Source organism: Cylas formicarius, unplaced genomic scaffold (genome assembly GCF_029955315.1).
Source record: "Cylas formicarius isolate icCylForm1 unplaced genomic scaffold, icCylForm1.1 PGA_scaffold_6__28_contigs__length_40554024, whole genome shotgun sequence".
NCBI classification, from domain to species: domain Eukaryota; kingdom Metazoa; phylum Arthropoda; class Insecta; order Coleoptera; family Brentidae; genus Cylas; species Cylas formicarius.
In genome coordinates, this window is record NW_026844347.1 from 5833938 (window position 1) to 5860559 (window position 26622).

The 26622-nt window shown below is 31.9% G+C and overlaps 1 protein-coding gene across 3 annotated transcripts in view; it reads left to right on the forward strand.

The window, feature by feature from the left end:
• The window catches only part of LOC132703112 (TNF receptor-associated factor 4), a 39651-nt gene extending 14258 nt beyond the window's left edge, over window positions 1-25393 (forward strand). Inside the window, exons 3-7 of one of the 3 annotated variants that reach the window (XM_060672183.1) lie at window positions 12131-12320; window positions 22992-23096; window positions 23199-23360; window positions 23905-24483; window positions 24568-25393. In XM_060672183.1, coding sequence (XP_060528166.1) covers window positions 12282-12320; window positions 22992-23096; window positions 23199-23360; window positions 23905-24483; window positions 24568-24921 — 1239 coding nt within the window. In that variant the 5' untranslated portion in view covers window positions 12131-12281 and the 3' untranslated portion in view covers window positions 24922-25393. Of the gene's footprint in view, window positions 1-11787; window positions 12321-22991; window positions 23097-23198; window positions 23361-23904; window positions 24484-24567 lie in introns of those variants that run through there. The other 2 variants (XM_060672181.1, XM_060672182.1) reach the window with 2 other exon arrangements.
• The last annotated feature ends 1229 nt before the right edge of the window (window positions 25394-26622 follow it).

Below are 26622 nucleotides of genomic sequence, written 5' to 3' on the forward strand. Positions count from 1 at the left end.
AAATACTCACAACAAATTTATGATAATACAAGCACTAGTCAATAATTATGGATTTCATTATTTCAAAAAACTAACTAATGCACCAAACAACTCTATCTGTACAATAAAGACTATTTTATGAATTTTTTAAATAAACATCTATACAAAAATCTTTGTCCTAACACACGAATAACAAAGTAATAACATTTTAAAAAATATTTAATTACATATATAAACTGTAACAAATATAGGAATTTCAACATTTTAAAAAGCTTACTATCATTTTTAAAAGCAGGAACACAATATTAAAACATATTTCATCGGGTAGTTAATAAAAAAATATTACAGGGAGTGCTGTTTGCGACCCGACGTAATTCTAGCATACTAGCATACTAGCATTCTAGCAGTATGATGTAACGCTTTCACTGCGAAATTTCTCGCTCAAATTCCATTTAGAAAGATAGAGAGAGTGCAAAATTCAGTAATGAAAATTTCCTAGGATATCTCGGTTCATTGCCACTTGCAGTACTTCATTTGCTTTGCTTCATCCTGGAATTTTGTAGCAGTTCTGGCTCATTGGCAACATCATCCCTAGGACGAAATTTCTAAACGAAGCTTCTTTTATTTACTCGTAGCCGCCAACAAGAAGCGTTTGTAATTTGAATTACACCTGTGGCACTTTCGGTGTAACTCCTGATATAATTTCGAATTAAAAAAAAAACAGATTTTCTCATTAAACTCTATTTTCAAAACTGAAGACAATTACAGGGAATGCTGCTTGCCTTCCGAAGGAGACCCAAGTAATAAGAATAATATATCCGTCCACAAGTAAAAAACGAAACTGAAAATTAGAAGAAAAGCTGGGAGCATAAACTTATCTCGTAAGTGTTACAAAATATATCGATGCATAAACCAGGCACAAGTGCAAAGGAAGCTACTAATTAGATACGAAAATAAGGGTCCTTGTCGAGTCCGCAGTTCTCAATTTAGAAATTTGGTATTTTTGAGCAGGGAATAAAGATGTTCATTTAATGAACCGGGATTGTATTTATTTTTTGCGGCAAGTGTACTTTGAACTGTTACCCTCTATTTTCAGACTGTCTGTAAGTAAGAGCGGCTTAAAGCCGAAAGAAAGAGTGAGGTGCTAAAATGGAAACTACGATATAAAATATGGAGTAGGAGCTGCGATGTCCGAAGAGCATTTTTCTGTGACACCATTGAAAAGGCAGTCTCTATAACTACGTCTTTATATAGCGGCTGAGGAAATATCGGATCCAGTCAAGAAAACGAATAAATTGTTACACTTACACTTACACTTACACACCGAGAGCAGTAGCAACCTCTGATTGGCACACTCAAGATTAAGTGTGTTGTTACTATTTATGACCCACCCGTCAAATCCGAGTAACTTTGGTTCGTAGTTATAGAGTAAATATTTAACGATTTTACGTACTTTCATAAATTTTTTTACAAATAATACAGTGTTCACGATCATAAAAAGTGACAAATCGACACTAGTAAAGCCTAATAAGTGCATCATACAATCAGCTTTCTCAATTATGTATACTCTGCTTTAATCGAAAAATCTTCAGTATACTCCTCTCCAAAGCAAAAGTCTACCTTCAAAATATTCGTTCGAAAGTTTAAGACCTGAAAAAAACAAGAATTTCAACATTAGGGCATCCGACAACATCAGGAGAAAGTCCAGCTAGAAATGTAAAATGACACAAATGCTGTTCACAGTGTCACTTTGCCATAGCAGATGATTGTTACATAAATATTAAACGGTTGCTACAAATTGAATAAACTTGAAAAAAATTAAGCTATTTTCGATTTAAGAAGTGATCGAAAGCGGCATTCGTTTCTGTTAGTATTTTGCTCCTACCCATGCTAGGGAAGAAACAAAGTTTTACAAAACGAAAAGTATATTAATTTCCATTTGCGACTTGAACGACCTGGGTCTGTGGTTCCCGAAGGTAGAGATCTCGGTAAAAACTCGCTTTACAAAACGGTAACTTTATTGGCTATAAAACTTACTTGGCAAAACTCATAGGGGATCGCGGGAGGCCAAAGGGGGAACCGGGTGTCCAAAGGAAGAGCCGACTATATATCGATGATCTGGGGGTCACATGACCGTGTGTCAGAGACGGGTCGGGTCTTCAGGGTAGGAATCGGAGGCCCACGGAGGAGCCGGTTAGGCGGGGTAATTGCTGGAGGCCCGAGGGCGAGCCAGAGAAACTTGAGTCCGAAGACAAACTGTCAGCCAAGCGAGCCGAAGTTGTTACCAACGGAAATCTGTGGAACCATTGGCTGGTGGTCATATGGATGCGGCGTCTTTAAATAGCCTATATTTACGCTGACCAAGCGCTTGTTCGGCAACTCATGACCTAGTTAATTATTTGATATTTTTAGTCAACAGTGTAGAGACAAAATAACAAAATACAAAATAGTTGCATACACATGAAAGGATGAACCGCATCCCTTCTTATTTGTATTTGTGCAGCAAGAGCTTACCATGTTAATTAAATATAACTAAAAATAAAATTAAAATACAAGAGACCAAATCGGTGAGAAACAAAAGACAAAATAGTCATTTTCTACCTAAATTTATAATAACACAAAAAATTCAAACAATCTGAATTTCAATTAAAGATTTAAATTTTAACACTCAGTTGTTTTTTTGCTAAAAATACAAGTTCCCAAGAAATGTTGACGTTGGGATCAAAAGCAACAATGTTGCAAAATTTTTATTTAACTAATTAGACAATATAAATAAATTATTCATTTATTATAGAGAATAAACAACGGTTACCGCTCATAAGTCTTCGTCTTCATTCTTCAAGATAGAAAAGTTCAGTTTTCGCAATAGATACCTTTCTGTGACAGAAAAGATGGCGCAAACAAAATTTGCCTAGCCTAGCTATCTACTTATTTTTTAAAAACGGTACACCATTCATTTTATTTTTGTTTATATCGAGAATTATTTGACTTTTTCAACACTAGATAATTTTATATTTTATTTTATACAATTGAACAGAACATTATCATAAACAATAGCTAGTAGGCTATAGCTGATATACTAAGAGCGGAAAAATAGTACATTATGCAACCAGTTTGATAAAAGCCACTTTAGTGTTTAAGAAACTAATGATTGAAAAACTTTTTATTTTTCTATAACCACGAATACTGAGGGACTGAAGAACCAAAAACTGACAACTTAAAGTGCCACTTTCCGCACGCTTCATCGGTGCACAATTGAGTATTTTTCAGTATTTTACGCGCAAGTTTTATGAATGCTATTTTAGTCACTAAGTTAATTTGGCACGAACAAAGGGTAGCGGAGCCAGTGCTTAATAAACGAGTAATTGAAGAACCTTATTAGCATTTTGCATACTATACTTTTTGTACGACCATTAGTTTTTGGTTACATTTTTGGAAAACAGCATGATAACATTCTCTGAGAGACGTGTGACGTGACCATCAGGAAACTTTTGCATATTTACAACTGCGAATATAAGCAAAGATTCCAGTATTTCAACTGTACCAGTATTTCCCGAAACTATATCTTGGTGCACTGAAAACAAAAGCAAGAAACAATAACTTTAACTATTCTGACTAACAAGGCAAAATATGAAACGAATGAAGGAATTCGTATCAGCGGAATTATGAATTATAAGTGCTTAAAACAGCTCGTCCAACAATAATCAACTGACAAACATAAATTATGAAGGCCTAATTTGTTGTTCTGTTCTGGTTAATTTTGTTGAATACATCACTCTGTCAGTACTGATAATAACGGAGACAAATTATACTTTACTAAATGCGAATCGGATGTTCGAAAACAAATCGACATTAATACGCCGCTGTTAATAAAAAATCAACTGTTATCGCTTAAGATACACAGGGATCATTTAAAGTATATCAGTCGTAGTAATTATCACTCATTAGTTAACTACATATTTTCAGTTAGTGCCTTTCGCAAAAGGTCAATTTAGTATTTGTCACAAACCCGTTCCCGCGAGAGAGATGGCAAGGACGTTGGGATTGAACGGACGCGATATACATAGGCGTAGACAACTGACAAAAATCGAAGAAACATCACATTGTGGAATATTATTTAAACCGAGAAAAAAAGCAAAATTAAGGTGGTTCCGGTTTGAAGATCATGTAAACTTTATTACTACAAAAGATGTATGAATAACACAAAGTATTAGTGAATGTTAATGTACACTATACACTATACACTATACAAAATGCCAAATTACGTTTTATGCCAATGCTAATATAATATTTTCATCATACTATATCCTAATTGCAAATTAACGAATGAAATAACATAAAACATCAAATGTTGTTTTTGTCACGGTGAACTGTGAACCAAGATAGTATTTTTCAAAGAAACTTCCACAGGCTACTGTAATACTATCTACGAATCTTCTGACGAACTTGCTGACTTTTCGCCCGTTCTTCTTCAAAGCTTACCTGAAACTGCCAGTTCAACAGCAAGTTGAATTTATCATTAACCAACGCAGGAGGAATCCAAAAAGTTTGTAAATAGTAACCTGGATAGCGGCTTCTAGATTGATAGTAAAATATTATTTACCGTATAACTCACGATGAAATTTTAAAACTTATCAGCAAGAGGACCCATGAGACATATTATGCTCCCCTCTTAATAATAAATAATATTGTAGTGGAATGCCCTATGAACATCACTGTTTAAATTTGAAAATTCAAGTTCAATGACCGTGTATTTTTCATTCTTTAAAAATAATTCTCCATGGTTATGCGTTAACAGTAAAATTATTCAAATTGTTTGAATATAACATCAGCTGAACCATAGTTTAACATCTTTAAAACTACTGTTACGCATTTTGCATAGCGTTGGAGCGTTTACTTTACAGCGAGAAATCATATACATTGGAAAGCGATATTGTTTACACCACTGGAAAAGAAAACATTGTTCTCATGACTGCTACTTCTCGAACAACTCGAAGTGATATAAGTGATGATAAAATAAATTTCTGTACGCCAGTGGACGATAGTACGGTTAACATTTGCAACAAAACGTACCCTCCGGCCATAACTTGCGCTCACTACTTCTTGATCCTGTTTCTAGGTTACTTCAGAATGTTCAACGTATTGGACTAGAATTTATAATTTGCATTATAAAACATTTTTTTTAATGTCGGTTCGAATAGGATATTACTTTTAATGCTTAAAAGTCGGTTTTGCATTGATAATAACCCAAGTTGTTGTCCACTTAAATTGCGAGGAATTGTGGATATTGTGCAAAAGAAAAATTTATGTTTTGCGTCAAGTTAAACGACAAAGCACTGACAACAATTTTAATGAAAATTTGATCTTGCGCTTTAAATTTTAATTATTTTGACCCTAACGACTATTGATCTCCTTCGTCCAGAACTGAATTGAATGCTTTGTATGATATTCTTTATTGAGTTTTTAATCAATTTTCAAATTTTGGAAATCTTTCACAATAGAAAATGAGCGATTCTAATGAGTATAATTTCGGAAACGCTTATGTCAGAACAAACCTAAATTCAATCAGCCGCTATTATTCAAAGAAACTAATTTGCATTAAATTAAACTAATTTAGACTTGCCAGCATCGCATAAATAATAGTTTTGTTGACCATTTATTTTAACCCGCCCATATCCCCGTTCGTCGCGTTTAATTTATTTCAAAGGCCACATCGCGGCCGACTTTCGTTGTTTTCATCTCGTTCTAACCTGTTAACGAAGATTTTACAGGTATACGCGATCGCTTTGATCAGCCTTGCAAGTTGCAACAGGTATCAACTTGTTGGCCGCTTTGAACCCGTGATTTTATTTTGTTGTTTTTTTAGATTGGTGAGTCATCGATAATGTTTGGGGTATCCGTTTATAAAATATATGCGCATTTCAGGTAGTAATTTATTTTGGAGCGGTACATTTAATGGGTTCATAAATTTTGAAACTGTCCTTTTTGTTATTGATCGATATTGAAATGTAGTGACATATTTTTATTCTGTTAATGTGGGTTTCGCAACCTGAGCATGTATTGAAGTTTTGTATAATTAGTGTGAAATTTTATTTTCATAGATTTTTATTTGTCTTCATTGTGTTCAAATTAGAAAGGCTCACATTTGTATCTCAAAAGTATTGCTAATATAATCTCTGGAAAGAATATATTGATAAATCGGTCAAAAGATAAGGATGCATATAATTTTCAGTTTTCAGATAAAAACGAAATTAGAAAAACAAACGAATATCAAATAATATATACAAGTTCCCTTATTAAACAAAAATAATGTGCTCATTAATATTTGGACAGAGTTCGAAGCATTTTTTCATATCTCAGTTAATAAGAGTACCGCTCTCTATAAATCGGTGAGTTTTTTTCCACTTACTAGTTTCCAGGAATAACCACTTTGCAGTGACATGTCCTATCTAGAAGGATTGGTTTAAATATTGTTAGAGTTAACAAATTAAATCTCATTTATTATAAAATCAAAATAATATGAATAAAGTTAATTGAAATATGTAGTTCAAAATGGGATATTCTATATTAGATTGATCAATTGCTGACCTATGTGTATTTTATTTCGACAAATTCCTATAACTGTGATATTCGGAAAAATAAGAATATTTTCATATAATTTTAACCCGAAAACGAATAGGCACGAAAATGCGGCTTTCACGGAAATGTGGCTGTTTTGTTGTTTTTTTAAATAAAACCTAACAAATACCATTTTTGAGAAATGCCAAAACCTGTTAAAACAGGATGGGAAGGAAGTGTGAGAAATGCAGTAAAAAAGATTATTAAAAGCCAGGAAAAAATACTTGTCACTTATATGAATAAAAATTGATAAGCATTAATTTGATGTTCTTCCTTGAAGAGGCAATTTTTGCTCAATTTGCGCATGGAATTTTATTTTCTGAATGGAACACTTAAATTAGTAGGTGGTGACAAATACATTTTTTTCTAGAGAGAAGTGATAAAATTAATAATGTAATAATTAGTTTTTTAAAAGGGACATGGCATTTTTTGAGAAAAACTTCCCTTATCTCTATTCGAATATTGGATTTTTGCTGCATTATATTGTTGACGAGTGGCGATATGTAGCGTAATTATCTACCAATGGTGGAAATGTAGCCCGTGTTATGTTAAATAGACTACATGTAAGCGGAGAGATTCTTTGAGCCAAACGTCATACTCTCACGATGGCATTGGCCGCTATACACGAGTCCGTTTTCTGTTATTGTTTTTCTTTTTCGCTTTTTCTCAGTGAGCTGTTGTTCGATATTGCTATCAATCTGATGTTTAAAACTCAATAATGGCTTTGTTTGGTTAAGTTGATCTAAAAGAGTATGTTTACTGTATCGGATAGATGTCTCTACCAATTTTAAATTCAATTAATTTCACCATTTTTTTATTTACTTTAATTCGATTTTAATTTAAAAACCTAGGAAAATCTGAGTTAAATTTAACGAAATTCTGAAATTTTAAAAAAGTGACTAGTTTATGTTGTTCACTAAAATTAAGTTCATATTTTATAATTTTATTTCATTCGTTTATTGCTAAAAATTGCTAAAATTTCAACCTTCATAACACAATTATACTATCCAAAAATACCTCACCGCATCCACTGCCTCACCATATTACGACAAACCATTGGTATTTTGCAACCGTTAAAGTAGGTGCGGTAGTGGTATAAGTTTCTTGATTTATCCTAACTGAAATTCGCCTAGAGGCATATTTCCATTCAATTTGTGATTAATTCAGTCGGAAAGCTTGTCTGCAAAAGGAATATAATACCATAGGAATATGATTAATTCTTGACAAATCTTTTTTTTTTGAGTAATATTTCGTACAAAAAATATTGAAGCGTCTAAAAATCGTGTAATAGTAGGGAAAATATGTGCTTAGTACAAATCTTTGTAGCATACTTTTCCTCAAGGAAACTTTTTTCTTTCTCTTTTTTGCGGATTTTTTTTCCATCAGTATACTTGCAGCAACTAGCAAATATTCTCTTGGTTTAGGGATTTGTTTTCGTTTTTACCAAATATTCCACAACACAATTCAGTTTTCTATTTGGAGAGAGATAGTATAGAGCATTAAAGTTCTGATGAGAATTATTCAACCACTTTCTAATGTAATCTACAAGCAGCATATACACTAAAATCAAAGTATTTTGCGTTGTAATATATTAGTATATATTAAAGGAAAAAGACAACCTTTATTCTCAGCTTACAACTGCACAAATTTCTAAAATTCAATTTGGAAATAAAAAACACACAAACTAAATTGCTGCCCGCATTTACAATCAACTAAATTTAATAACAAATGATTGATAAACAAATTCACTAAAGACAAGTGATTATTTCAGCACAAATTAAGATTCGAAATTCGAAATTTTATTGGTACAATAAAGAATCAAGTGTTAAATACACAATACCGATTTTTGCATGCATAAAATCGCTCTCAATATACACAAATTCAGAAAAATGTAATTTGCCATGAATTTTTACGAACGAGAAGCAAAACAAATAGAAAAAAGAAAAGTTAACTCCCAAGACTGTGGTAGACTTTAGGTTAGTAATTTAAACCACCACACAACTCGCATTACTGAACGCTTTTACAACCTGTATATTCCTGTTGCGCAATGTCTCTGACGGAAGAAAAGAAACAAAGCCGATACTTAAACTACATAAAACGTCCGCTCCAAGGATTCCTAACTGGGACTGGGGTGGGGTCCCTTAGAATTAAAAATATGAAAAGATTATTTGAAGAAATAACAGTATTCAAAACATTTTTAGGACTTAGGACACTTATTCCTTAAATTTCATCAGATTTTCATCCCTCACTCACTCAAACTTATTAAAAAAATCCCGGATCATTAGAAAAATTCTGAACCGATTTTGAATCGAATTAGTTTATCCGCGGGATTGGAACTGAAAATTCGGAATTTTCTGATCTGAGAACAACTTCATCTCAACTGCGCATGCGAATGGTCCCGAATCGGTTTCGAATCCTTACCGCAAAAGTCTCGATTGATAACTAGTATTAGCAAAGAAGAAAATTTGAAGCCGGTAGTTCCAACCGTTCGAACGTTATAAGCCTTCAAATGCTTCCCGGAGGTCCGTTATAGAGAACAGATAACAGAGACCAGAGAACAAACAAATTTAGATGTTTTTTTTGACGCGATCAGTACCGACGACGACCAACCGTTACTAAGATCTCAAGTAAGCGCAGATTTCATCGGTTTCAAGGAACGAGTACAAATTATTCCAGTAGCATCATTATGTTGTTCGTTTAATTATTTTGACTACTTTTATGTTTCATAATTTTTTATAAATTTTGTGAAATTTATATTAGGGGTATGGACATAGGCATGACCTAGACGCTTGTATAGTTCGTGAGAGTCCTTACTTGCGCCATCTATTTCTTCACCTTAAAAAATTAAATTTCTTTGAAGAGTATCAACCCTAGTGAAGCGTAAGTTATAAACATGTCGACTGGGTCAAAAATGACCACCCTCATCGTTGCCTTGTCCAACTTCGTTGCGAATCGCCCTATTGTGACACTTAAAGCAAAATTTACCGAAAATGAGTCAGAAGCAAATTGGTTTCGGTCCTTGCAAAGCATACCAATCGTTTACGTCACCTAAGATAAAATAAATTACCTATTTTCAGAAGTCGTCTCTTCCTTAGCGTCTCCTGTCCCATAATTTTTTATCTTAATACAATATTTGGAGTGCGGCATATTAAAAATAAAAGTTTGTACAAGTCGAAATCCAGCAATTTTCACAAATGCTCGGAATACACTTTAATAAATCATTTTGTTAGGAGTAAATTTCTAGGCAGAAGGAAGAAAAATAGATAATAAAGCCCTTTGACTATATAAACTGTGAAAATTCTCAGAATTTATTTCGGCTACTTCCTTATCAATTATTATTAACAACTTTCTTAAAATTTAAGTTAGGGAATTAGAATGCATAGCATAATAATAATTCCGATTGGTACTAACCAACAATATAGTGTGACAAAAACTGAAAATATTAAGCTGAATTTAAAAAAAAAACATAGTATTTAAGTAAATAAAACAAAAATCAACAACTATTACTTCTTGTTAGTAAGTAACTTATCGATGGTGCCCAACTAAAAATCAACAATATTTAATCCGTCGTCATTACGTGATTACCCCAGCAGTAGGGTAAATAGTCAAGTCTATTATATTTGTCTCAACTGGAGATAACGAAACGATTCGACTCCAGTTCATGAGCAATAAAGCACACAAAAGATTTTAACGATTTTCCAGTTACAACCTATTATTATTATGCGCGATAAATGTATATACATATATTACATTTTTACTACTTAATGGCCAAAAGTGAATCCAAATAGAGAATAGCGATAATTTTTAAAACGGTCCACTATCTAAATGATACACTAAAAATATTTAACAGTAACTGTAGCACGAATATACCAATATAGCTGTGCCTTGAAAAGCAAACATAACTGTACAACTTGCCCCATTGTTCTATAATTTCATCACAATAGACTCTCGCGCCGCATTTTTTATACATTTTTTATACATACATTAAATGAGCTTAATTATAATAGGTTTTAACTTTTATGTTCAATAAATAAGAAGAATATTTTGTATTCAACCTTATGGTGTGGTTAACTTGAAGGCTTAACGATAAAACTTTAACATTTATAATTGAGAATTTCATAAACTGCAAGAGTTAGATCTCGGTTTGATGAAGAAAAGTTTAGACAAGTTTTTTAATAAGAATCAGTCAAAACACCAAAAATAACACATTGTTGATATTGTACCGGGTGAAATAAGTGGTGAAAAGGCAAAGAAATCCTTTTAACTTGTCTTGTCTTGTGAAATTGATAATTTTTTTTAATTTTATCAAGGAATTTTAGAAAGAACCATAAATTTTCACATATACAGAAGCTTTTAAAGAAAAATGGGTTATTCCAACAAGAAAATTTCCAAATGAATTTACAGAATAGGTAAAATTCATGGTTTACTTAAATTTTTAAAATAGGTATCCTAAAATGTTTAATATAAACAAAAAAACGTTTATACTATTGATTACTATTAATTATGTCGTTTCTATTTTACTGAAGTTAAGTGGACAAATTTACCCAATCTTCGTCAGTTCCCTAGCTAATCTAGAATATCCGCTTTAGTACGAAGATTTCTGAGTACGCTGTTGGTAGACAAGTTTTTGAATTTTGATATTATTGTCAAACTTTCCTCGCAGTTTTTAAAATATTATTGTGGAAGTAATAGGAAAATTAACGATTTGAAATACTCCCGTTGATATATTTTAATTGTCTTTCTCATGTATGGTCAAAAAATGAACAGTACTTAGATGCTGTGCTACATTTTAATATAACGGAATTTATATTTATTATTATTAATATTTGATATTTCCGAACGGCCAACACGATTTAAAAAAATGAAAAACTAAACGTAACATCGCGTGCTAAACTTTAAAATATGTACTGTTCGAACAGGCAGTTTGAAATCTTGGAATTTTAGACCTGGGTGTCACTAGTTTGGCAATCATAAACTTGTTCAAAATTTGTTGTTAGTCAATTTTTAATCTTTTATTCTTGACTCGAAATAAGTTATGCGCATGTGCGCCAAGCAAGGACCTGTCAACTGTATATTTTTAATTATTTTGTGAACCAGTCCTTTTTTTGCTTTTAATGTTAACTGAAAACAAATCAAATTTCGTGTACGTGAATCGATTATTGGACTTTCTAAATTAAATAATTAATTAATTTAATTCAATTAATGTTTTCAACCGATAACGAAACTGGAAGGAAGCGAACAGTGCGGGAAGATTCTTATTTTTTACCTAGTATCCCCCCCTCCCTTTCCTAATACCAAGTGTGTCGGTTACTTCACGACACTTGGAATCACAAACAGCTGTTACTGAATGGGAACCCGTCAAAGTGGAGGGGGAAAGGCCATCCGAAAGGACGACCAGGGAACACTTTGAAACAGTTTAACTCGACCGTTGGGATGTGCGGTAGATCTTCGCTGAGTCGTACTTTAAGTTTTACCGTATATGAACAGTAATTGCATTTTAAAAATATACTTTTTATTTTAAAATGGTACGCAGTTTAGCACAGTGGACGAAAACGTTAAGTTTCCCCGCTAGGATTTCGCCGCACAACAAAAGTTCCAAGGAAAGTGTTAATATCCAGCAAGTTAGTCCAACGCCGAGCAATAATTCGTTGACCACGCCGAAGAATAACGAAATTAACAATATTATGAACAACAATTGTACGTCGTTGACCGAAGTCAATCAAGTAAGTAGAGAAATGGCCGAACTGTTGCGGTTGCGAAGAATGTCGAGAGGAATGTAATGGGGGCATAATTGGTACATGACACGAAAATTTTCTCTTAGCTAACTGAGTGTTTTTATAAAAGTCGTTTATTAGCTTTAAATATATCTACGGAATCTTGCTTAACCAACCAATAAATTCCAATTGTTCGTGAACAAAGCGTTATTTTCTAATTCTCTTTACGATTCGAGATGTTATGTTTTTTAAACTTCAATTTAAAATATGCAAAAAGCAACGCCATAAGGGTGACAGAAAGATGCAACAAAATCTTTGCCTTAAATTCCTAAAGTTGTCATAACACCTGCCCATGCTTACCTAATTCCTAATAGCAACATCTCAGGATCCATCAACAGTGGGACGAGCTCAAGTTTACTGAAAAAAATGTAAAAACAGAATTAATGTATATAAATATAAATTATTGAAATATTTTATTTTAATTTCTGTATTTTGTATTTTTTTTAGATTTAGGAAAAATAGTACAATTTTGGTAATTTAAACTTTATCGTAGACTGGCAAAAATATCCATTTACCAATTTATCACGAGAGTACCGGTAGCTATCTCAAACCTATTTTAATAATAATAAAATTAATCCACGGCAGTAATGTTATAAATCGAATTAAACAACAATATTTTTTATGTAGAAAACTTTCGCTGGGGCTGTAGATATCTATTTAGCAGGATTAATTAAATGTATAATAAAAATTTACGTAATTATACATTTATCTCTATATCTTATTGTATTGTGATGCAGATTGGGGTCATAATAATAATTCCAAGGCATATACCTAAAGAAGTAGATTTGGCAGTATCTAAACAACGAACATAACCAAACAAGGACCTTCAATTAATAAGAACATGGTCACTTATAATAATTAAAAATCAAGCTTCCAGATCAGATTTAATTTAACACCGCAATTACCGTAACCTTGAGAATGGTGGTAGCGCCATTCAACGGAAAATGTAAATCGCGTTTCGACAACTACCTATGAATCAAAAAAGTTAGTTTCCAACATCTCATTATTGCAGAAATTGGATATGCAAGAATTTCGATCGCGCGCTTAAGGAAATATCGAAAGAATTTTCTACAAGACTGAACAGGTCCTGTGTGCTTCACGGTTCTGGTATTCCAGCGTTGCAAAATTTAAGTCGAACATTTTCTTTGTTGGTAATTCCCAAGCGGGTCTTAGACAAATAAATCGGTATATAGTTTTTAATACTATATAAATTTCAGATTTGTGTTATTATTTTTTTTCATCTACACACACAACACATTTTTCCCCATTGCCTTTCAAGTTTGCAAGGAACTAATAATTACACAAAAATTTTTTTATGTAGAAGATAAATGGTATTTATATAGTATTTATAAAGTAAATAAGTTGCTAATATGATATTAAGAAACAAGTTTGATAAATCCCATTTTAGTCCCGGGTTCGATTAAACATAAATGGAGCGAGTGCTCAACAGAACAGTGACTAACGAGGTTTATCAAAATAACAACTACAGACAACCGAAAACATCCCAAATCCGTGACTAAAATAGCGAATACTTTCGAGGTGATGGTGGGTAACTAAGCTGAAGTCTTAATACGTCACTTTCGGCACGCTTGACCCGTGCGTAATTGGATATTTTAGAATATGGAGTAGAAAAATATATTTATTTGAAAAACAAAATTTTCAGCTTGCTTGGACAGATTTTTATTTCAACAAATCAACAGGGGAATGCTTCGCCTTAGATTTTAGTCCCATACTCAGGGCTACAAAAAAAAACAACTGGCTTTCTGTAAGATGCCTTCAGAACAACTTTAAAGAAAACACTTTTAAAAAGGAGGGCAAAGAACATAAAATAAAAGTTGTTCTAATTTTATCTTAAAAAAAGATAACTCATCTTTTCACAACCCACGCAAGTTTTTCAGGAAGGTTTCAGGAAAAACACAAAAGGATATTTATTCAGACCTTGACACAAATGACAAGCAAATGGTATTTACCTATTTGAAGAAATGAAGTATGTGTGACCTGTCATTTTTTTTGCATTAAAAAATTCAATTCTTAAATTTTGTTTGTTCTGTGAATAGAGAAATTCTAGAAAAATTATTTCTTGCAATTTGATTTAGAGACCAGGGAATTTTTTTTTAACATGTTTATGCGTAAGCGTTATTAGACGAACTCCACTGAATCAGTTGCTTTATATTTACGGTCATTAAAATAATTATGCTTGTATATTTCTTAACATTAATAATAAAACCTATTTTTTTTTAATGAAATTTGCTATTTTCATGCCAAACGTAAATCTGGAGCCCTTTATAGTGTTGGTGGACAAAATTATGTTAATAACCTCTACTTCCGAGAAGCCTTTTATACCAAACCTTTGCAGATATTTTTCCGAAATACTAGAGATCGTAGAAATTAATTAAACAAATAAATCAAACAAGAATTTGCCAATATAAAATCTACCTCATTCAAATTCATGCATAGTGAAATACACGCGACAACATTGATTGTGAAGCGCGTAGTTTCTTCCGGAAAAAAAAACAGGAAAAGAACGCAAAATTATGAATGTGCAAATTAAAAATCTACCCCAAATTCATGATTACTGAACAACGTAACATTTTGTTTTAATGGTTTATAATTTTTATGTATTCAAATTTTTATAATATTCACCAAACTTGGCAAACTGGAAACACGAAAACGGCTTTACTTCCGAAGTGGTCTGGCGGTGGTGAAGATAATGCTGATTATACAGGAGGAGTAGAAAGGTTATGTTATAGCTAGCAACGCCTTTTTGCAAGAATGTTGTTATGAATTAAGAAACTGCCCTAGGCTACTGTAACACTATTTACAAATCTTCTGGATTCCGCCTGTCTGGCTGCAGTTTCAGTCTAGCTCTGAAGAAGCCAAGAGGATGATTGGCGAAACGTCAGCAAGGTCGATTTATCAAAAACCGATGCAAGAGGAATCCAGAACATTTGTAAATAGTAGTTTGAGGGATGCGTTACACAGGGTTAGTCTAAAATCTCGCCGCAACCAAATATTTCAGAGAATATTGCCTGCAATGTTTTTGAAATTAGAAAGGTTTTGAAATATACTTCATTCAATGTAGGCAACATTTTTTGCATCGCATAAAATAAACAAAAATATATAATTTTCATATAAAATAGAAAGTAGTAAGAAAAAATATGCAATTTACAGTTTTATTTCAATGAAGAAATTTATTTTATTTTTGCGAATTATGGAGCTACTTCGGAAATTTTAGTGAATTTTGTACTTTTGAAGTTTTTCAATTTCTTTTTGTGATAAAATATGTAATTCCTTTCTGTTAAATAACATGTATAAAGAAGAAAACAGAGAAAAAATATGAAATATTTTTTTAAATTTTCAGACACATTACCAATATTTTTCTTTTTTAACCAACTAGGAGGCAATTTTTTACCAGAATCTGGATGTTTACCAAATAATCAGTACATAGAAACTTATAAGCTGAATTCAGGAAAGTAGTTAATTAAAAAAAGTCTTTTTTACTACATTATTTTTAATCTCTCTAATATTAAATTAAAAAAACTTACAATTTTTGCTTCAAAATAACAATACATTCATACAAGTTGATCCTCCATTTTAAATCAAGTCTCAGTTTGTCTTTAAAAGGGATATCTAGTGTTGGGACTGGTCAATTGACCACTTTGTAATTGATCATTATATAATAATAATATGTATTTAATAATAAATTATTACGCGTTTATGATGTCCGATTTACCTATAACCCTCTTCAGGAAATATCCGAACACGATACTTAGCAATTCGGAGTATGCCAATAATAATATCGGCTGTATTTGGTTCCCAGTACGACGCAACGGCGACTAACCTAACTAACGCAGAATATAAATAAATATAAATTGCATAGTATTTTTAAAATTAGTTCGGTCAACTGACCAGTCAATTGACACAAAACAATTTAACCGGTCAATTTCACAACCCTAGGCATGTCGTATCGAACATGAATGACATAATTGCACATAAGAATTCACAATTAATTTAAAATTTGCACTAAATCGTATCTTTGACGTAATAACAATCAAATTATCCAGATGAACAAATGCCTAATTTACGATCAGTTTTATATTGTTAATACCCAACGTTGAAACAGCCATCGGCCATAGCAACGCCCCTGAAGGCGTTGCCGCTGCTAGCATCATAAACGCTGATCAAACTAGAGAGATTAATTCTGTGTATATATTCAGAATTTGGAATGGAAGAAATCTGGTAGTGTTTGATTCAGAAAAAATCAAATGCGCCAAAGTTGGAAAAGCCATGTATGAGTACTGAGATCCTATTTCTGTTGCCACTAACTGTGAGATTAGCTGCAAAGAAGCCGCACGTAGAGTCATGATTTCGTTCGCCGTTTAATAATTGTTAGCTAAGCCTGTCCGGCCCCATACATCCACGCAACATAACGGACAGAAACGGAAAATGGGATTAAAACTCTCTGTTTGAATAATTCATTTATCTCTCCACCCTCTTTTGAGAGCATTTGACTGATTTTGAAACCCATTTTCCTTCTGAAATAACAAAGAGAAAAAAAGCAATAGAAAATTGTTAGGAATCAACAAATTTCTTAATTTTTGTTAGTTCCAGCTCTGTAGTTTTTTATTAAATCACACGCTCCCAATTATTTTATTCCCTATACTTTCTTTACGTCTATAATTAGCGCAGTCTATTACAGAGAGCACAAATTTTATTGTTGGGTTACTCCGCTTTGCTCTCAACTTGAATCGCTACCATGATCTCTATTTCTCTACGGAAAATCGACTAACCAGCCGACGTGAAATTCCACTGCTCTGGTGCCACCGAGACCGTCTCCTTCGCATAACGGCAATGTAATAAATTGGCTACGAAATAATTACCGATGAGAAAAATCCGAGTTGTTATATAGGCTCCTTCCCGTCTGCATTCCGCTTATTACTCATTGAAATTCCTCAATGTTGAAGTCAAGGAAAACACAAACGTTGGAACCCTGATCATAGTTCCAAATTTGTATTACTTTACTTAACAGAAATATTTATAAAACTAAAAATATTTTATCTTTGTTGGTATCCAGGTTGGAGTGTTATGGAATCAACTTACCCATATTATAGAAAACCTCTTTTTATCCTCGAAAACGAAAAAACAACTTTCCGTCAATTTTTTTCTTACTTTTTTTTACTTTATGGTAAAATCTAAAAACCTATTAGAGATTTTTATTTCTTTAGGTCCTTTAATTGATAGAGGATTGGTATATGAAAAAAAATTAGGTCCGTATTTAAAAAAATAAAGTTGACGGTTTCTCGGAAAGACAACATCGAAGACATAATATAAAGTAAGTTGCAAAGCGTAAAAAATAACACAGTTTTCAATAATATTTTTCTTTTTCCTAAAATCAGGCGATCCATAGATAATTAACAGAGTTATTACCTATATTAACCAATTTAGCAATGACAAAAAGGATTTTTTAACAAACTTTAAAATTGACAATTCACATCCTAACTAACCACTCCCGATTACAGCGATACTATATTCGTATGAATTGTCTTTGGAAGTTTTAGACATTAAACAGATAACTTTGAGGGGATTTTTAGGGCAGGTTTATAAGGTAACCAAAACTATCCAAAATTTTTCAAAATTACTTTTTTATTTCTTGTTTTTTTTTTCGTATTGACATTATATTTTTCAGGTATGTGTTCTTATCCAGTTTCGTTTTAACGATAAAAATATAAAATAGGCATACGGCGCTTTCCAACGAACCAGCCAGAAGCGAAAAAAGTAGCCACAAAATGTGCATTTTTAATTTGTTAAACCTTAAAGATATCAAAATCTAAAAAAACTAGCAATAATTTTTTGGTTAGTGTGTGTTTAAAGTGACGCATAGTACTAAGTCTGCTTCCCCATTTTTTTTCTTATTCTTCTTCTTCATATTTTTTCTTTTCCTTCTTCTTCTTACATGCTTGCTCTTTTTTCTCCTTACTACGTTAGGCACGTCAGCTAAAGATAGCCTTCCTTTATATCTGTATAGGAAGGCTGATATCTATCCGTCGAAGATTTTTCTCACAGTCACATACAATGAAACGACATTTTTAAAATAACAAAAAAGGTTCGTATTAACATAGGTCACCAAAACATTACTTCTCAAGGAAATTTATTATGCCCAATTGTATCAACATATTCGTCAAATGAGTCACATATTAGGCACCAAAGTTGTCTCCTTAGCCCTTCCCGTACATAATATTAAATTCACGAAGATATAATTTTGCAATCTTTTTCGCCTTAGAGTGAACTTGCTTTTCATGCCATACGTTTTGTGGCGAAAAATGAATTAGGTAATTGAAAATTATTTTCGAGGTTGAGCAACCTTTGCCAATAGAGTTTGGATAGGAAGTTCGAACAATTTATTTGTTTAAGATTCATTAACAAAATCAACAGCTTTAGACTTTTTGGAAAAAATTGATCATCAATTGAGCATATTTTGTTTATTTATTTATATATTATATATTGTATAAAAAAAGTTTACTTCTGTGTTTTTCCCGTGACGCTAGATTAACTATATAAAATTTATATAGTATACTATGCACATATATCGGGTGTTCTGACGAAAAAAGTGGCTTTATTTGAGGTGCAATGAAGCTTTAAGTTGTAATTTTTTGAATATACAAATAAATAAAAATAAATAATAAACACATTAAATAAGCTTTTTTCTTACCTTTCCTATAGTTTTCCCTCCCCTTTCACCACCTTTGCTAATACGAAAACAACACAACAGACTTACAAACAAAACTAGATAACTAGATAAGTATGTATAAAATTTTATAACAATTAAATTAAAATGAAAACCTAATTTAGTTATTTTCCTTTTTTAAATGAGGACTATTTGCAATTTTTACCAAATGGTATAAATAAAACTCGAACATATAAAACTTATCTGAAATTTATCAAAAAGTCAATAGACCGGATCTTAAATTAATTTACAATCCGACACAATACACGCAAACAGTAATGTCGTTATATTTGCTGCAGCCTTCTTAGAACTTCACGCTACAGAAGCGCGTTATGGATGTAAATGTTATATAAGCTGAACGCTGAACACGGACTTCAACACGTCTGGCTTTGTTTCCACACATGTAAATTATTCACACCCTTTTACTAAGTTAAGGCTTTGATATAAAATTTGAGATTGAAATCAAGTTTAATTCTTAGAAGGTACATGGGTATTTTCTATGACCTCATCACCTAACTGCACTTTTTTTTTTCTAATATAATTGAACTGAAATGGCTGTTGCCATTTAAAGGTATTAACTACTGTATTCACATATTCACATGGTAAAGGGCTTTAAACATTTCAACAATTATGAAAAATTATATATATAAACCTTGATTTATATTTTTTTGCATTTAAATTACAAGTCACAGTAAATTCTTATTAGGTTAGAATAAATTTTTGAACACCTTGTATAAAATGGTAAGTTTGTTAATTGAAATCAGAAATTGACTGCAAATTTTAGTCCAAGAATCCAAAAATACAAATTTGACAACCTGTATAATATGGAAGTAATTTTAAAAAGTAACCATTATAGGTTGTTAACCTAAAGGAAACGCACATATAGGAAGTGTTTCATCGGTTTGCTTATTATAGCCTTTCTTTTCGGTATCAATTTACCCAGTGGGTTTCAAACCAATCGGTTTCAGTAACCAGGAATACACTTTTTTTTAATTTAATTCGTAATTGGAAATTTAATTCCGATAGTAGGGCCAACGCAAATTGAGAGAAATAAAAGACACGATTTGGTACGTATACGGTAAAATTAAAGAAATAACGAAAACATACTAAATGCATATATTATTATTTATCATTTCGAAGTATTTTGTACCTCTGGTATTATTTGCTAAAGTTAATCTTTATAGAAAAACAAATAGGACGATTTTGCGGAGAAATATCCTGCTGTTCCAAAATATCAGGTCTGATGAAATTAAAACAAGCCTTATTTTTTGAGTGACATACACGCATTTTGTACAAATAGCCATGCTACCTTAGTAATAATTTGCCATAAATTACGAGAATATAGAAGAACAGAATTAAGATATTGCATACCACGTATGGAAATAAAATAAGGCCCACGTCGGTTAAAAACGAACTGGACAAACTTCCGAATTGTCGTAATTTTGTTAATTTATCTAAATACCGATACAATACTGCAACCGCAAACTCTGAAAATCAGTGAATCAATTGTAATATATACTTTATATTCAGATGGAATGCAAATCGTTAGTTAGGTGTTGGTTAGGTTAGTCATCATATACACAACGTTAGAAATATAATGTAATAGATAATAATTACTGAAGTGACGGAAGTGTTTCTACGGAAAGATTTTATCACGCTAATTACGATTTTAATTTAGTAACATTACCCTACTTTTTACCGACGGTTAATTTCGAAGCTCTATTTAACTTGTTAATAAAGTTTCATTTTTGTAATGCATTAGCATTATTTTGCAATATAAAATTGGTTACAATTTTACAAGAACCCATAAATTAAATACAAAATTAAATTAAATTTCTATCAGCAAGCAATTCTTTAAATCGAGATTAGCGCTTATTTAGAGATATATATAATTGAGTTTTTTTTTCGTTTACTACGTTATAACTTCGTTATAAGAGATACTCAGGAGCAAAAAACACATTTTTTTTATTCTTAAATACTAGCGGTTTAGTCATTTTTTTTAAGAACTAAGAACTAATTTTAGAACAACCTGTGGAACAATTTCTTCATCGTGTTTTCTTAATGCCCATTTCTTATGTACATTTTGTTTGTAAGTATGTTGTAATTTTGTATGTATGTTTAAGTCAAACCGACAGACCGAAGCGTTGGGCTACGCTTCAAAACTCACAATTTAGCCATGGTCAAAAAGTAACATTTTTCCTAACGTCAACTGTTAGTCCTAAGTTCATTTCACTTTCAAAAACGCATTTTAACATATAAACCAAAACTAAAGGGTAATAAGGAATGACCAGAGTGTTTTAAAATCTAAAACCGAAACTCAACTTGGATTGATGAACCAGCAAATACAATTAATTGCACCAAAAATAAAAAATGTGACATACGTAATTTGCTGAGTCTAGTATAGTTTTTTTTTTCAGATGCCCTTTTTTTTAAATGTAAGATGTTAAAGTTATTTTTGAAAAATCGTTTCATTAATATCTTCAATACTGTTTATCCAATTTGCTTGAAAATGGCTTTTGCAAGTGACGAGGCTCTTATTTACCGACAATTAAATTCAAGTCCAAAGACGTGCAGCAAGGCAGTTGCGAATATAGTTTACACAAAAGATGTAATCCATTTAATTTTGATCTTTTTTTTTTTCGAATTTAGTTACTAAAAATACGAACTTCTATGCAATGAAATTTTGCTTCGCATGAAAAAACAAATGCAACCAGCAAAAATTAAAGTGTATTTATTGGGAGAAGTCGGAAAATAACTTCAAAAATATTGGTACTAATTTTATAGTTTACTTTGATCATACAATTTTGAAAGAAGTGATTCCAATTTGATAAAAAATGTTTTATTAATTTTCCTGTTAACTGGTCAATATCCTTGTTTAAGTTTCCCCATGAGCTAGTAAACATCCATTTATGTTTGTCCAATTGGAAACTGGTATTCGAAATAAAACTCATTGCATATGGCAAGGATAAGGAAAATATTTTTTTAACATAGTCCACAGCGTTTTATGACTTCAATACTACTCGTCTCTGATTTTTCTTGTATATTTGTTTTGCCTTCTATTCTTTTTTTTTGAGTTTCGTTTTCCATTTAATATAATATGCAAATTTCAACATAGAATTTGTTAACTATGAAAACCTGCTTATTTGAGACGTGTAGTGAATTTTAACCAAAATACCCTTGAAAAAATGTCCCTTAAAAACTTGTAGTATTATTGTTATGTAAAGTTAATCCATATAACGTTTATATATACAAATTATAAGGGAAACCTCAAGTGGTAACAAAGACAGGCTGTAGAGAGCGTCTGAGTAGCATTGTTATGTTTTGCAGTTTAAATTTCACCACAAAACATTTTCCGAGACACGTTACTTGTCAATAATAATGTGAGGGTGTTGAACTGAATGGGCTATATCAGAGATAGCGTTAATTTGGCAAATAACAATAACACCTTTCATCTCGCTTCCAAGTTTCAGTGTAGGAAAGAATTGCAAGTTATGGGAAAAATCTTGTCCGTCGTTTTTAATTTTATAAGACGAATGCTCATATATGACTCTTATAGTCAACATAATACCTTACATGCCAAGCTATACATAACTTGAAAATAGTTTATTTATTATATTGGCATTTTTTAAAAGTTTAATTCGATTGTTATTTATTTATTATTAATTAAAATGCTCAAAAATCTAACACAATTTTAAAAATACGTTATGATTTCACAAAAACTTCACTGAAAAAACTTAAATACAAAGCATGTTTTACATTATATAAGTTGTACTTACAAAAAATGCCTAGTTTTTGATATCCAGAGACCAACTTTTAAAATTGTTATGGAATATATATTTAAATTAATACAAGTTATTTCCGAACCATTTTTATGTATATATTCCTCTTTGTTTCAGATTTACTCCGATCCTGAGTCTGAAAAGGCTATTATGAGCTCAGTAGTGTACTGTATCCACCACAAGGAAGGATGCAAGTGGTCCGATGAATTAAGAAAATTAAAGGTGGGATTTAACATACATTAACTTTGAATAAAATTTTCTTATTGATATTTTTCAGCGGAAGAATTTTAGTTACTTATTTCATTTGTAATTTCCTAATTTCAGGCTCATTTAAATACTTGCAAACACGATGCCATTCCTTGCACAAGCAAATGTGGGGCGCAAATTCCGCGAGTCCTTATGGAAGACCATTTAAAATACACCTGTCCGCAGCGAAGAACGAGATGCGAATTTTGCAACAAGGAATTCACGGGACATTCATTAGAGGTGAGACCGTAAGACAGATTATTTCACTCTTTCTGATGCAAAAAATACTAAAATAATTTGTAACTTTCGTGAACTACAAACAAAATTTCAGCTTTCAATAAGTTTAAATGGCAGCTAATTCACTGTTTTAGCGGTGTCATATTTTAGTTGAAAAAATAAAAAAATAATGAACTCAAAAATATAATAACAAATAGATGTGTCCTTTAAGATAATGACGTGCCATATGTTATTGTTAGAAGCAACACGTCGTTCAAAGTATTTTAATTTCAATAAAAAATCTATTTTCGTTCTTTGTAAACATCTACCACCGACCATCAGCGCAAATCAAATAAAAAAATCTGAAGAACTTGGTAACTGTTTTACATCTACATAATATTTATGGAATGCAGAAATGTTTGAATTTTTTTACGGCCACTTTCTTAAATGTTAATATCAAAACCTTTGACTCTTGTCCAAAACTTTTTTCCAAACAATCTTATATTTTTCCTTTTACTATTTCAAATGAATTTTGGGATTCCAAAATGACAATAGTTTTTGTTTTCAGAACCATGTAGGCAATTGCGGTTTTGAACCTTTATATTGCGAAAACAAATGCGGTGTGAAGATACATAGACGTCATCTCAGTCAGCACAAAATCACGGAATGTTCGAAAAGACTCTTACCATGTCGATATTGTACCAAAGAATTCGTAGCGGACACCTTGGCCGCGCATCATCTAAAATGCGGAAGAGTGCCAATTCAGTGCCCTAACAGATGTGAAGCAAACGTCTTGGCCAGAGAAGAGCTGGAATCCCATTTAAAGGAAGAATGTACAATTTCAGTTCACAGCTGTACTTTCAAAGAGGCGGGATGCAGGTTTAAGGGTCCAAGATTTTCTATGGAGAAACACTTGGAAGAGAATTGCCAACAGCACTTGCAATTGATGTGTGGTATAGTGTCCAAGCAGCAACACCAAATCACATCTTTGAAAAGCGCGTTGTCAAGATTGTCGCTCAATTATTCAGGCACTCTAATATGGAAAATCAGCGACTTCTCTTCAAAAATTACAGAAGCCAAATCCAAGGAGGGGATGGAACTCGTTTCACCTCCTTTTTATACTAGTCAATATGGTTACAAACTCCAGGTAATTATCTCATTTAGTTGCTTATAATTTGTTTGTTTTCCCCTAAGATTTGAAAAAAATTACAAAGCCAATTTATTTTTTCAGGCTTCACTGTTTCCCAATGGCAATGGCGCAGGCGAAGGCAGCCACATATCCGTATACATCAAAATTTTGCCAGGAGAATATGATGCTTTACTAAGATGGCCTTTTTCACACTCAGTGTCTTTTACATTATTTGACCAATCGACTTGCTTAGAGAAAGCTTGCAATATAGTGGAAAGTTTTATCCCCGATCCAACGTGGAAAAATTTCCAAAGACCAAGCAAAGAGCCGGATTCTTTGGGATTTGGATTTCCAAAATTTGTTTCTCATGAAATGTTGAAGAAAAGAAATTTCATGAAGGACGACGTTATGTTTATTCGGGTAAAAGTTGATCCCAGTAAAATTGTAGCAGTGTAGTAACAATGAATATCTGGGCATGTTGTAAATCAAAGGATTGTCTAGAATAATTGTAATTGATCTCTAACTCTTGTAAATATATGTATAAATAGATGTAAGTTCACAAGACTGTAGCCATCATATATGGCGCTGATTAAATTTGTATCAACTCAATAAGTGTATAGCTAACAATAATTGTAGTTTAATACATATTAAATGAAAAAAACAGCTTCAATGAATTAACAAAATTCGGTGTACAAATAGACTGAACAATATTTTTTTACAAAAATATCATTGAAATATTTTGTAACAAAATTAGTTCACCTAGAGTTTTTGGCTTTATAAAAATTTAGAACAAATTTTTAATTTTTGTATTTTTTGTGATAGCTGGAACACACCAAAGCAAGAATTATGTAAATACTAACTGGATAGAAACAATTTCAGAGTGGATACCTACGCGCGCGCTCATGCGAAGTAGGTTTTAGTCATTTATCACAATGCATTTTTATATTGTTTTATGTTTTGGAAATAAATATTTTCTTTTCCAAACTGTGAACTAAGTTTATTTATTCTACTAAAAACATTTCTCCCATAAACGTTTACATTCGCCAACCACCCTGAACCAGCCTATATATCATTTTCTTCATTAAATCGCAGATTTTTGTTTCAGAAAATTTTCTCTATTTCGTCTGGCAGGCTATTTGTTTCTCTTCAGACGCTGTGCCCACTTAAAATTTTTATTCTCTCTAAATGTAAGTGCAACATTCTGCGGCTGGATCTGGACACGCCAAATCCACAACAAGGTCTGCCTTTTCCTGAGGCTGCCTGAAAAAATATTCACAACACTTGCAAACGATAGTACTCGCGTACTTGACAATGACTGGATGTCTAACTTTTTGCGAGCAGGCACGATAGTCGGCGGGAATAAATTATTAGTCGTGTATATAGTGCACAATAGAGATATTGTGTTCGTAACGATTTAAAAACTATTGGACTGTATTTAAAGCTTATTTTTCTGAGAAAACATGAAAAGGACTGAATCGCAAATGATAGCAAACGAACTATTTTTTTAAGGAATGTCAACATCAACAACAAATTTTACTTCGGAAGTAATTTAACATTTTTTCTGCCAAAGGTCTCATTAATTTGTAAAATTGTGCGTTTTCAAACTTTTATTTTGTTCAGAATAAGTGCCATTGAAAAATCTTGGTGCCTTTGTTATACAATTTAGACTTCGAATTTCTGATAAGGCTATTTTTGTCTAGGTGTGATCTAATAAAAAAAACTATGGCCGAAAATAGATCACAAGATTTAGTTTCTTAGAGAATAAAACATAGTTATCAATGAGCGAGTTAGAAGAAAATGTTTTAATATGGAAGGCCACAGTAAAGGTTGAACATAATAATAATTTGCTCACTTGTTAATTTACAGAGTCTTCTACTTGGCAATGATAAATTTTGGAATTAAAATAAATTTACTAAATTGTTTTGGTTAGTTAGTTAGTCATATAAGGTTCAACTGAGTCGTTATTGTTCATCATAGAGAACTCAGATTAACTGAATTGAACTCAAGCAAAAAAAAAATTAAAACGGCAATATCTCAAAAACCTAATACAAACTAGTGCTAACTTTTAATTCTAAAGAAGATAGAAGTATAAAAATTGGTGGTTTCTAGTTTAAAAAAACTGATTTTCACCAGTTTTTTTCAATGTTAAGAATTGAA